Raw genomic sequence first — 12758 nt, forward strand, 5'->3', positions numbered from 1 at the left:
CTCAAAGAACCAAATCACAGAATGAGAACCAGATTATTTATTTATTCCTGACAACAATACCTAATACAGACGTCCGGGCTTATCTGGAGTCCCTGTATGCCTACAAGTAAGCGGGTCTTATTACAGCGCAGCTGCAAAAAAAAAGCACCCTTCCTTTCCCTGCCCGGTCTTTTATACACTTTTCCACCTTAACTGTCAGTTGTCACGTTAGTCCTCTATATCCTTTGTATTTGTGAGACTATGTGTTTTTGCTTTTATCTTTAGCTAACAAAATTGAGCAAATACCTTCACAGTGAAGAAACTCAGGAAGAAGGTTCTGGCTGCGTACTTCACAGTCACTGGTGATGGAAATTTCAAAACAAAGGAGAAGGTCCTTCCACTTTTTTAACAAGAACATCAACAATAAACCTCAAGTTTAGAGTTTTTAAAGACAGAGTAAGTCTTTGAAAAATAAACAAGCATGTCCCATTTTATGGAATGAAATGTATGTTTATTCAAGCTAATCTCGAAGATTAAAGGACTTTCTAAACATAATTTAAAAAAAAAAAAAAAAAGAAGAATGTCACCGCATTGTTATTCATCGCCAGGCTCCGCTCCGACGCCGTGTGCATACCAATAGCAGTACTGGAAGTACGCTGCACGGTGCGAGAAGAGCTTTATATTTGCAGCACTGCAGATGAAGGGTGATGTGTTTTGTCATAGCAAACGGCACAATATCCATGCAGCAATAACAAATAAGCAATATTACAAATATGTCCAACTCATCTGCATCAAAACACAATGTTAAATTCTATAGAATTCTATAGAAACCTGAACCAGGGGCTGTCCAAAGGTTTTTCCCATTATAAAAGTTTTCTTCTTGTAATAGTATAACTTTATGCCTGTAATATTTTGCCTTTTTCCCATAAAAATTCCAACTTTTCTCTAACCTCGTTTCCCAGAAATCACAACTTTATTTTGTTTATAAGATAAAATAAAATATGCCTTTATTCGTCCCTCAGTTGGGTAAATTTGCATTGCACAGCAGCAAGAGTACAGAATCAGTTAAGTAGTACAAAATACACAAAATTTAAAAAAAATAAACAATATAAACAACCCAAGTATGAACAAATCAACAATTTTACCCAGAGTTATATACAAATACAGTTTTCAGATAATATGAAATGAGATAAAAAATATATGACCAGTCTATGAGATCTTGCTAGTGAGTCAATATGAGGCATTATAGAAATACTTCACTTAGAACAGGGGTCTCAAACACGCGGCCCGCGGGCCAAATGTGGCCCGCAGGACACTAGTTTGAGGCCCCCGCCTTGATATGAAAGTTTAATGTTAGTGCATGTACCCAGAAAAAATTATTACGTTTGATTAATGTTCATGTTAAAGGTTAAATAACCGTTAATAGTTATCCTCCCTATCCGTGTGGAAGTGGTAAGTTTTGGGCTATTTAAGTTGAAAGGAAATAACTTGAAGGCTACCGTTTAGGTCGCTAGCTCTCTAGTTTGCGAGTTAGCATGTGTCTCAAGAGCCTGCAGTTGCGCAATATGTTGTAAATAAAAAGAGTATAAATGTGACTATAGTCGTGTTTTGTCATGTCTACAGGGCTCTAATAATGCTTTGTTCATTTTAATCTGGAAAAAATAATTTGTCTACCCGCCAACTATATGTGGTTTCTTAAGTTTTTATTATTTGCCGTTTTATTATTATTATTATATTTATTTATTACTGATTGATTTTCTTTATTATTGATTTGTTTATTTATTTTTCATCTTATTTTGTGTAGAAAAATAAAAATTAAGATATTTGAGAAAAGTGGAACGTTTTATCAGAGCTTTTCGTATAGAAAATTGGAACCAAAGCGAAGTTTTTTTTAATTTTTTTGTTTTTAATAAATGCGGTTTTTTTGTATTTTTTTTTAAAAACCTGATGCGGCCCAGTCTCACCCAGACCCGAGCTCCAGTGGCCCCCAAGTAAATTGAGTTTGAGACCCCTGCCCAAGACCTTTTGGGAAATGTTTGTGTCCCATTACATATGGCATTTTCAGAAAAAGAAGATCATAGCAACAGTAAAATATGGTGGTGGTAGTGTGACGGTCTGGGGCTGTTTGGCTGCTGTGATAAATGAAGGACTGAATTCTGCTGAAGGAGAATATTTACATTTGTTTGATGATATGAAATATTTACAACAATCAAAATAAGAAATAACGAAGGGGACAAACGCTTCACTGTACACGTCAAGTAAAACCGACGCTTTAAAACTCAGCACGACTGAATAATTATAAGCAGCCTGTGTGGTTCTAAGGAGTCTGGTCTGTGCTGTGAACGATGACAGTATGTGAAGGAGAAAAGAGAACCATAGCCAAGTCACCTCAGGACCTGGGCGCCGGGCCATCATCGAGAAAAGGACACCATCTTTTCAGCTGTAGGGAAGCCAGGGCGCTGGTTGCTAACGAGGCTGTTTATCCCGAGCACCATTTGGTTTGGGGCCCGCAGGCCGGCGACAGCTTAGCATACCAATGTCCTTTCACACATCAATTCCCCGCTCCAGTCCAACATTCGGGAAAAAAGGACGTAAAAGGAAGTCTGCTCGCCGCCGTCGCTCATCTTTGTTGTCTTGTGTTGCAGCATAAACCACCGCTTGAGGTCAACGACCTTTTTGAGGACATTAAAGATGGGGTGAAGCTCCTGGCGCTGTTGGAAGTGTTGTCGGGTCAAAGGCTCGTAAGTCGACTCTCTGCTTTCTTTTACACTTTCAAGGTGCTATATCATACTGTATCATACGCAAACGTTAGCAACACTAGCATAGCTAAAGTGCCAACATTACACTCGCATTTGAACATCAATATCATGCTATTATCCTATTCGCTAAAACGGGTTTTGGGCATTTTAAGATGTGTTGCGAAGCCTGCTTCTTTACAAAGTGGGGGAGGATGTGTTGGGGCGGGTTCATCTAGTAGGGGTGGGTCAGAGGTGGTATCACGTCCATGAGGAAGGACTTGAAAAAGCCGGAATTGTGTACGTTTTCACGGAACAGTAAAGCAAACAAGCGAGAGAGATGAAAGGTTAGGTCAGGGGGTCAGCAACCCACGGCTCCAGAGGGGGTCGGAATAAACAACAAATGTAAACAGAGTTTGCATTTGAATTTACACAGATATTTATGTACATTTATCTTCTATGTTAGCAAGATCTGTTGCTAGCAAGAGTAGTCGAAAGATATTTATGTACGTTTATCTTCTATGTTAGCAAGATATGTTACTAGCAAGAGTAGTCGAAAGATATTTATGTACGTTTATCTTCTACGTTAGCAAGATCTGTTACTAGCAAGAGTAGTCGAAAGATATTTATGTACGTTTATGTTCTACGTTAGCAAGATCTGTTGCTAGCAAGAGTAGTCGAAAGATATTTATGTACATTTATCTTCTACGTTAGCGAGATCTGTTGCTAGCAAGAGTAGTCGAAAGATATTTATGTACATTTATCGTCTATGTTAGCAAGATCTGTTACTAGCAAGAGTAGTCGATAGATATTTATGTACATTTATCTTCTACGTTAGCAAGATCTGTTGCTAGCAAGAGTAGTCAATAGATATTTATGTACATTTATCCTCTACGTTAGCAAGATATGTTACTAGCAAGAGTAGTCGAAAGATATTTGTGTACATTTATCTTCTACGTTAGCAAGATCTGTTACTAGCAAGAGTAGTCGAAAGATATTTATGTACATTTATCGTCTACGTTAGCGAGCTCTGTTACTAGCAAGAGTAGTCGAAAGATATTTATGTACATTTATCTTCTACGTTAGCAAGATCTGTTACTAGCAAGAGTAGTCGAAAGATATTTATGTACATTTATCTTCTACGTTAGCGAGATCTGTTACTAGCAAGAGTAGTCGAAAGATATTTATGTACATTTATCTTCTATGTTAGCAAGATCTGTTACTAGCAAGAGTAGTCGAAAGATATTCATGTACGTTTATCTTCTACGTTAGCGAGATCTGTTACTAGCAAGAGTACCCGAAAGATATTTATGTACGTTTATCTTCTATGTTAGCAAGATCTGTTACTAGCAAGAGTAGTCGAAAGATATTTATGTACGTTTATCTTCCACGTTAGCAAGATCTGTTGCTAGCAAGAGTAGTCGAAAGATATTTATGTACATTTATCTTCTACGTTAGCAAGATCTGTTACTAGCAAGAGTATTATCCTTTATTATCCTTTATTTATTTATCCTTTAGTCAGCAAGCGGGTAAAATGTCTCTTTTGATAGGAAAGGTTGCCGACCCCTGGGTTAGGTGCTCATGTTACAGAAACACATTGTTCAAAAGGCCCTTTTGCAGAGTAACACAGTGGTTTAATGAACAGTGTCCTGTGCATAGCCTTCAGAGCAAGGCCGCCAGATCAAGAGGATCCACTGGGTCTCCAACATCGGCACTGCGCTCAAATTCCTCGAGGGCAGGAAGGTAAGCATTCTATTGATCCAGAAATAGTTTTGCTGAAAGATGAAACTATTTGAGAAGCGGCAAAAAAGAGACACGTACCGTATTTTCCGGACTATAAGTGCCACCTTTTTTTCATAGGTTGGCTGTTCCTGTGACTTATACTCCAGAGCGACTTATACATGAAAAAAGTGGACACCTTTTGTGTTCATGTTTATTTTTTGTGTAGCTGAATAAGCATTGTGTTAGCATATCTTACACCTATTCAGCCTGTTCTCTATTCTTTTATTATTGTTACAACTTGCCTTCCAAGATGGCGTAATGTCTGTTTTGGTCAAGTAGTTTGGAAAATAAATTACCCGCAAAAAATGCCACTTACACTCCAGTGCGACTTATGTATGTTTTTTTCTACCTAATTATGCATTTTTGCCTTGTGTGACTTGTACTCCGGAGCAACTTATAGTCCAGAAAATACAGTAAATAAACCCGCAAAAAATGCGACTTATACTCCAGTGCGACTTATGTATGTTTTTTTTCTACCTAATTATACATTTTTGGCCTTGTGCGACTTATATTCCAGTGCGACTTATGTATGTTTTTTTTATACCTAATTATGCATTTTTGGCCTTGTGCAACTTATACTCTGGAGCGACTTATAGTCCAGAAAATACGGTAAATAGACCCGCAAAAAATGCGACTTATACTCCAGTGCGACTTATGTATGTTTTTTTCTACCTAATAGTGCATTTTTGGCCTTGTGCGACTTATACTCCGGAGCGACTTATAGTCCAGAAAATACGGTAAATAAACCCACAAAAAATGCGACTTATACTCCAGTGTGACTTATGTATGTTTTTTTCTACCTAATTATACATTTTTGGCCTTGTGCGACTTATATTCCAGTGCGACTTATGTATGTTTTTTTTATACCTAATTATGCATTTTTGGCCTTGTGCAACTTATACTCTGGAGCGACTTATAGTCCAGAAAATACGGTAAATAGACCCGCAAAAAATGCGACTTATACTCCAGTGCGACTTATGTATGTTTTTTTCTACCTAATAGTGCATTTTTGGCCTTGTGCGACTTATACTCCGGAGCGACTTATAGTCCAGAAAATACGGTAAATAAACCCACAAAAAATGCGACTTATACTCCAGTGTGACTTATGTATGTTTTTTTCTACCTAATTATACATTTTTGGCCTTGTGCGACTTATATTCCAGTGCGACTTATGTATGTTTTTTTATACCTAATTATGCATTTTTGGCCTTGTGCAACTTATACTTGGGAGCGACTTATAGTCCAGAAAATACGGTAAATAAACTCGTAAAAAATGCGACTTGTACTCCAGTGCGACTTATGTATGTTTTTTTCTACCTAATTATACATTTTTGGCCTTGTGCGACTTATATTCCAGTGCGACTTATGTATGTTTTTTTCTACCTAATTATGCATTTTTGGCCTTGTGCGATTTATACTCCAGTGCGACTTATGTATGTTTTTTTCTCCGGGTACTCCGGTTTCCTCCCACATTCCAAAAACATGCTAGGTTAATTAGCCACTCCAAATTGTCCATAGGTATGAATGTGAGTGTGAATGGTTGTTTGTCTATATGTGCCCTGTGATTGGCTGGCCACCAGTCCAGGGTGTACCCCGCCTCTCGCCCCAAGACAGCTGGGATAGGCTCCAGCACCCCCCGCGACCCTCGTGAGGATAAAGCGGTAGAAAATGAATGAATGTGACAGATCATTTTGCCTGACCCTCGATATTTAATATATATATAAACGGTAAACATTGAAGAAATAATAGTCATAAATAATAGTAATTCTACAAGACTAAAGTCAAAATATTGAGACAAGATTGTGATCTTATGAGAAAAATATTTTAATTGCCGTAAAGTCCGGTTTACCCGGCCATTTTTGTATTATTAGGTTTCGGAAAAAGTGTATATTATGTGTTTATTATAATGTTACACAAATTAATTTGTGATGGGAATAAAGCACGCCTGCCGTTAAAGGGTTAGTTCCGATTTTGAGACATTAAGTTTATATGACACCCCCATAAGGGCGGCTAATTTGTGCCGCCCATTAGCATCTTGTTGTTGTCACCGAACTTGGCAGTAAATACCGAAACCGAGGTTGTTTTCAACCATGTGACAATCGTTCGTTTGGGCAAATATTCATCAAATATGGCGTCTATAATATGTCTGCTTTTGTTTCAGATCAAACTGGTGAACATTCATGCCACCGACATTGCAGATGGCCGACCGTCTATCGTTCTCGGGCTGATATGGACCATCATCCTCTATTTCCAGGTAATGTTAGTGGACTCGCCTTTGCATTGAACCATCTGTGGACGGTGTCTTCTCCACTCAGATTGAGGAGCTGACCAGCAACCTTCCAGCCCTCCAAGCCTTGTCCAACAGCAACTCTTCGGTGGAGAGCTCCGAAACAGGAAGTCCTCCCATGAAGAGAAAAGTGGTCAAGTTTCAGGGTAATGCCAAGAAGGCCCTGCTCCGATGGGTCCAGTGCACCGCTGCCAAGTACGTACAGATGCTCTTCAGAATGTCGCATCTTCAGAGTTGGGGGGGATTTTAAGATGTGTTGCGAAGCCTGCTTCTTTACAAAGTGGGGGAGGATGTTTTGGGGCGGGTTCATCTAGTAGGGGTGGGTCAGAGGTGGTATCAAGTCCATGAGGAAGGACTTGAAAAGGCCGGAATTGTGTACGTTTTCACGGAACAGTAAAGCAAACAAGCGAGAGAGATGAAAGGTTAGTTCAGGGGTCAGCAACCCATGGCTCCAGAGGGGACCAGAATAAACAACAAATGTAAACAGAGTTTGCATTTAAATTTACACAGATATTTATGTACATTTATCTTCTATGTTAGCGAGATCTGTTACTAGCAAGAGTAGTCGAAAGATATTTATGTACATTTATCTTCTATGTTAGCAAGACCTGTTACTAGCAAGAGTAGTCGAAAGATATTTATGTACGTTTATCTTCTATGTTAGCAAGATCTGTTACTAGCAAGAGTAGTCGAAAGATATTTATGTACATTTATCTTCTACGTTAGCAAGATGTGTTACTAGCAAGAGTAGTCGAAAGATATTTATGTATGTTTATTTTCTATGTTAGCGAGATCTGTTACTAGCAAGAGTAGTCGAAAGATATTTATGTACATTTATCTTCTACGTTAGCAAGATGTGTTACTAGCAAGAGTAGTCGAAAGATATTTATGTATGTTTATCTTCTATGTTAGCAAGATGTGTTACTAGCAAGAGTATTCGAAAGATATTTATGTACGTTTATCTTCTATGTTAGCAAGATCTGTTACTAGCAAGAGTATTCGAAAGATATTTATGTACATTTATCTTCTATGTTAGCAAGATGTGTTACAAGCAAGAGTAGCCGAAAGATATTTATGTACATTTATCTTCTATGTTAGCAAGATCTGTTACTAGCAAGAGTAGTCGAAAGATATTTATGTACATTTATCTTCTACGTTAGCAAGATGTGTTACTAGCAAGAGTAGTCGAAAGATATTTATGTACGTTTATCTTCTATGTTAGCAAGATCTGTTACTAGCAAGAGTAGTCGAAAGATATTTATGTACGTTTATCTTCTACGTTAGCAAGATCTGTTGCTAGCAAGAGTAGACGAAAGATATTTATGTACGTTTATCTTCTACGTTAGCAAGATCTGTTACTAGCAAGAGTAGTCGAAAGATATTTATGTACATTTATCTTCTATGTTAGCAAGATTTGTTACTAGCAAGAGTAGTCGAAAGATATTTATGTACATTTATCGTCTACGTTAGCAAGATCTGTTACTAGCAAGAGTAGTCGAAAGATATTTATGTACATTTATCTTCTACGTTAGCAAGATGTGTTACTAGCAAGAGTAGTCGAAAGATATTTATGTACGTTTATCTTCTATGTTAGCGAGATCTGTTACTAGCAAGAGTAGTCGAAAGATATTTATGTACGTTTATCTTCTATGTTAGCAAGATCTGTTACTAGCAAGAGTAGTCGAAAGATATTTGTGTACATTTATCTTCTACGTTAGCAAGAGTAGTCGAAAGATATTTATGTACATTTATCTTCTATGTTAGCAAGATCTGTTGCTAGCAAGAGTAGTCGAAAGATATTTATGTACATTTATCTTCCATGTTAGCAAGATCTGTTACTAGCAAGAGTAGTCGAAAGATATTTATGTACGTTTATCTTCTACGTTAGCAAGATCTGTTACTAGCAAGAGTAGTCGATCGACTCCGCTTTTCCTCCTCTGAAGTACTTTTATACCATGGTCACATGATTCTTTACCACATGTTTTCTCAGGCATCACGGCATCGAGGTGAAGGACTTTGGTCCCAGCTGGCGTGATGGCGTCGCATTTCAGTCGGTGGTGCACGCCATCCGGCCCGACCTAGTGGACATGCAGGTGGTGCACAGGAGGAGCAATAAGGAGAATTTGGAGGAGGCTTTCGTTCTAGCGGAAAACGAGCTCGGCATCCCTCGTCTCTTGGATCCAGAAGGTGCGGTGTTGTTTGCGTTAAAGATTATTATTATTACCGTGAACGCGTACTTGCGCATTTGCATGTTTGTTGTTGTTCCTCCGCAGACGTCGATGTGGACAAGCCCGACGAGAAATCCATCATGACATACGTGGCTCAGTTCCTCAAGCACTACCCGAACCCTCACCACTCGGGAAGTGACGGACAGCACGATGAGGTAGGTTGTTGGATCTGTGTCGATGCTAAATATAGCAACGCAACCCACAAAGCAAAGCATTATTAGAGCCCTGTAGACACGACAAAACACGACTATAGTCACATTTATACTCTTTTTATTTACAACATATTGCGCAACTGCAGGGTCTCGAGACACATGCTAACTCGCAAACTAGAGAGCTAGCGACCTAAACAGTAGCCTTCAAGTTATTTCCTTTCAACTTAAATAGCCCAAAAACTTACCACTTCCACACGGATAGGGAGGATAACTATTAACAGTTATTTAACCTTTAACATGAACATTAATCAAACGTAATAATTTTTTCTGGGTACATGATACCATACAGCATCCATATCAAACTTGCGCGGGCCGCACTAACGTTAAACTTTCATATCAAGGCGGGGGGCCTCAAACTAGTGTTTGGCCCGCGGGCCGCGTGTTTGAGACCCCTGATTTGGAGGGTTCGTGGTTTCTGTGGACATGCAGCACTGAGCTTTACATTTATGGGCACTGTTCTCAAATATCTTAATTTTTATTTTTCTACACAAAATAAGATGAAAAATAAAAAACCAAATCAATCAGTAATAAATAAATAAATATAATAATAATAATAATAATAAAAGGTAATCAAACGTAATTATTTTTTCTGGGCGGGCCGCACTAACGTTAAACTTTCATATCAAGGCGGGGGGCCTCAAACTAGTGTCCTGCGGGCCAAATGTTTGAGACCCCTGATTTGGAGGGTTTGTGGTTTCTGTGGACATGCAGCACTGAGCTTTACATTTACGGGCACTGTTCTCAAATATCTTAATTTTTATTTTTCTACACAAAATAAGATGAAAAATAAATAAACAAATCACGAATTAAGAAAATCAATCAATCAGTAATAAATAAATAAATATAATAATAATAATAATAAAACGGCAAATAATAAAAACTTACAAAACCACATATAGTTGGCAGGTAGACAAATGATTTTTTTTCATATTAAAATGAACAAAGCATTATTAGAGCCCTGTAGACATGACAAAACACGACTATAGTCACATTTATACTCTTTTTATTTACAACATATTGCGCAACTGCAGGGTCTAACTCGCAAACTAGAGAGCTAGCGACCTAAACAGTAGCCTTCAAGTTATTTCCTTTCAACTTAAATAGCCCAAAAACTTACCACTTCCACACGGATAGGGAGGATAACTATTAACAGTTATTTAACCTGAACATTAACATGAACATTAATCAAACGTAATATTTTTTTCTGGGTACATGATACCATACAGCATCCATATCAAACTTGCGCGGGCCGCAAACTAGTGTCCCGCGTGTTTGAGACCCCTGATTTGTGGTTTCTGTGGACATGCAGCACTGAGCTTTACAATCACGGGGCAGCTACGCAATTCTTCATTTGCTTTCACGGCATGAACACAGCAGCATTTTGCTTCCCATCATCATCATCATCACCATCATCACCGCCGTCTCATTTGCTTTCTCCATCTACTTGTGCACGTGGAAGCTGCGTCTGGGCTCCATCCCGACCTTTGCACTGTCGGTGCCTGTGCTTCAGGTGAGATGTGGGCTTTGACGACATGCACGCTATTCACTCTATCTCTCTTTCCGCTCGGGTCCTCGCTTCTGCAGCGCCTCTACGATTTGAGTTTGTTTTCTTTTTGTGTTTTCTCTGCCGCTTTCTTCTGGATAGTTTGCACCCCAAGACATTGAGCAAATGCTGGAGGTAGGTTCAGGTTCCTGACTATCCTTACCTTACCTCTTTATGGGTTTGCCAGTGTGTTGTTTTCACATTGTAAACAGCATGCTGGGTAGATCCTAATCCAGCTCGCTTGTGAATATTTGCTGAATGTGACAGAGAGAGGAGTGCAAGATGCTGAGAGAGCTGAAGGTGTTTTTGGACCAGTTGGAGAGAGATGTGCTGAGAGCCCAGGCGGCCGAGGGGAGTCTCACAGACAAGTATCAGGTAGATATCGGAAAGAGACGTCGCATCACGCGTGCCGCTTTTACATCCGCTTCACTTTTCCGTTTAGGCCTTTAAAAGCTTCCGTGTGCAGTACGAGATGAAGAAAAAGCAAACGGATCCGCTGCTGCAGCCGGTCCACAAGGACGGGAAGCTGTCTGTGGACCAGGCTCTGGTCAAGCAGGCGTGGGACCGCCTGTCTATCAGGGTGGGTGGGATTTTATCCAAATAACATGAGACATTTAATGCCGCGCCTCAATGAAGTGGCACCCACCTGTTTTATATCAGATCAGGGGTCGGCAACCTGCGGCACTTCAACCTCTTTGTCGTGGCTCTCTTCACAATTCTCAAATATTTATTTAACTTGACAGGAAGATGCACGTTGTGTGTGTGTGTGTTGAAAATTTAAAAATTTAAAAATTTAAAAATTTAAAAATTTAAAAATTTAAAAATTTAAAAATTTAAAAATTTAAAAATTTAAAAATTTAAAAATTTAAAAATTTAAAAATGTCATCAAATAAACATTCATAAGCAAATTGTGTGTGTTGAAAAATTTTAAATTTAAATTTAAAAATTTAAAAATTTAAAAATTTAAAAATTTAAAAATTTTAAAATTTTAAAATTTTAAAATTTTAAAATTTAAAATTTGTGACATTTAAAAATTTAAAAATTTAAAAATTTAAAAATTTAAAAATTTAAAAATTTAAAAATTTAAAAATTTAAATTTTTCAACACACACAATTTGCTTATGAATGTTTATTTGATGACATTTTCAGCATACCCTGATTGGATATTTAAAAAAATAATAATTCATGAGGCCAAACAGCATAGAAAACTCCGATGCCAAAAATTTTGTAAATAAATAAATAAATATATAAATAAATAGACGTGCTCATCAAGAAAGAAGTGAATCTTGAGTGATTTGGAAAAAGTGCAAAGAAATGTGTGGTATTTTTTTAAACATTGTATTTTAAAGCATTTTTAAACACTGTATAAAGTATATTTTAAAAGTGGTTAAAATATGTTTACAAATTCAAAAACTATTTGATACGCTAAAACATTTGATAAAACGTCCTATTTTAACCGCCTGCATTTTCAAACATTACATTTTAATACACTGAAAGTAAAATAATATATATCAGATCAGGGGTCGGCAACCTGCGGCGCTTCAACCTCTTTGTCGTGGCTCTCTTCACAATTCTCAAATATTTATTTAACTTGACAGGAAGATTATTGCACGTTTATGTTTTACGTTTAACTGACCTTTTTTTTTTTTAATACAAGACGTGATGCAGAAAATTCCATTGACAAAAAAAATTTGTGTGCGTTTTGAAATTCAGTTTATTAAAATTCATTCATTTCATGTTTTAAAATTCAGTTTGCTAAAATATGGTGTTGACTTGCGCAATTTTTAAACTAGTTCTTAAATTTTAAATTTTTTATTTAATTTAAATTTAATTTAATTTTTGGCATCGGAGTTTTCTATGCTGTTTGGCCTCATGAATTATTATTTTTTAAATATCCAATCAGGGCATGCTGAAAATGTCATCAAATAAACATTCATAAGCAAATTGTGTGTGTTGAAAAATTTTAAATTTTAAATTTAATTTAAATTTTTAA

General features: G+C 37.4%; 1 protein-coding gene across 6 annotated transcripts in view; it reads left to right on the forward strand.

Moving 5' to 3' along the window:
• The window catches only part of syne1b (spectrin repeat containing, nuclear envelope 1b), a 168805-nt gene that overhangs the window by 11268 nt on the left and 144779 nt on the right, over nt 1-12758 (forward strand). For 3 of the 6 annotated variants that reach the window (XM_058057494.1, XM_058057493.1, XM_058057501.1), the window contains 10 exons: nt 2625-2720; nt 4374-4457; nt 6658-6750; nt 6812-6978; nt 8774-8970; nt 9057-9166; nt 10683-10733; nt 10869-10901; nt 11034-11141; nt 11209-11346. In XM_058057494.1, coding sequence (XP_057913477.1) covers nt 2625-2720; nt 4374-4457; nt 6658-6750; nt 6812-6978; nt 8774-8970; nt 9057-9166; nt 10683-10733; nt 10869-10901; nt 11034-11141; nt 11209-11346 — 1077 coding nt within the window. Of the gene's footprint in view, nt 1-2624; nt 2721-4373; nt 4458-6657; nt 6751-6811; nt 6979-8575; nt 8650-8773; nt 8971-9056; nt 9167-10682; nt 10734-10868; nt 10902-11033; nt 11142-11208; nt 11347-12758 lie in introns of those variants that run through there. The other 3 variants (XM_058057495.1, XM_058057496.1, XM_058057497.1) reach the window with 3 other exon arrangements.

Source organism: Doryrhamphus excisus, chromosome 19 (genome assembly GCF_030265055.1).
Source record: "Doryrhamphus excisus isolate RoL2022-K1 chromosome 19, RoL_Dexc_1.0, whole genome shotgun sequence".
NCBI classification, from domain to species: Eukaryota; Metazoa; Chordata; class Actinopteri; order Syngnathiformes; family Syngnathidae; genus Doryrhamphus; species Doryrhamphus excisus.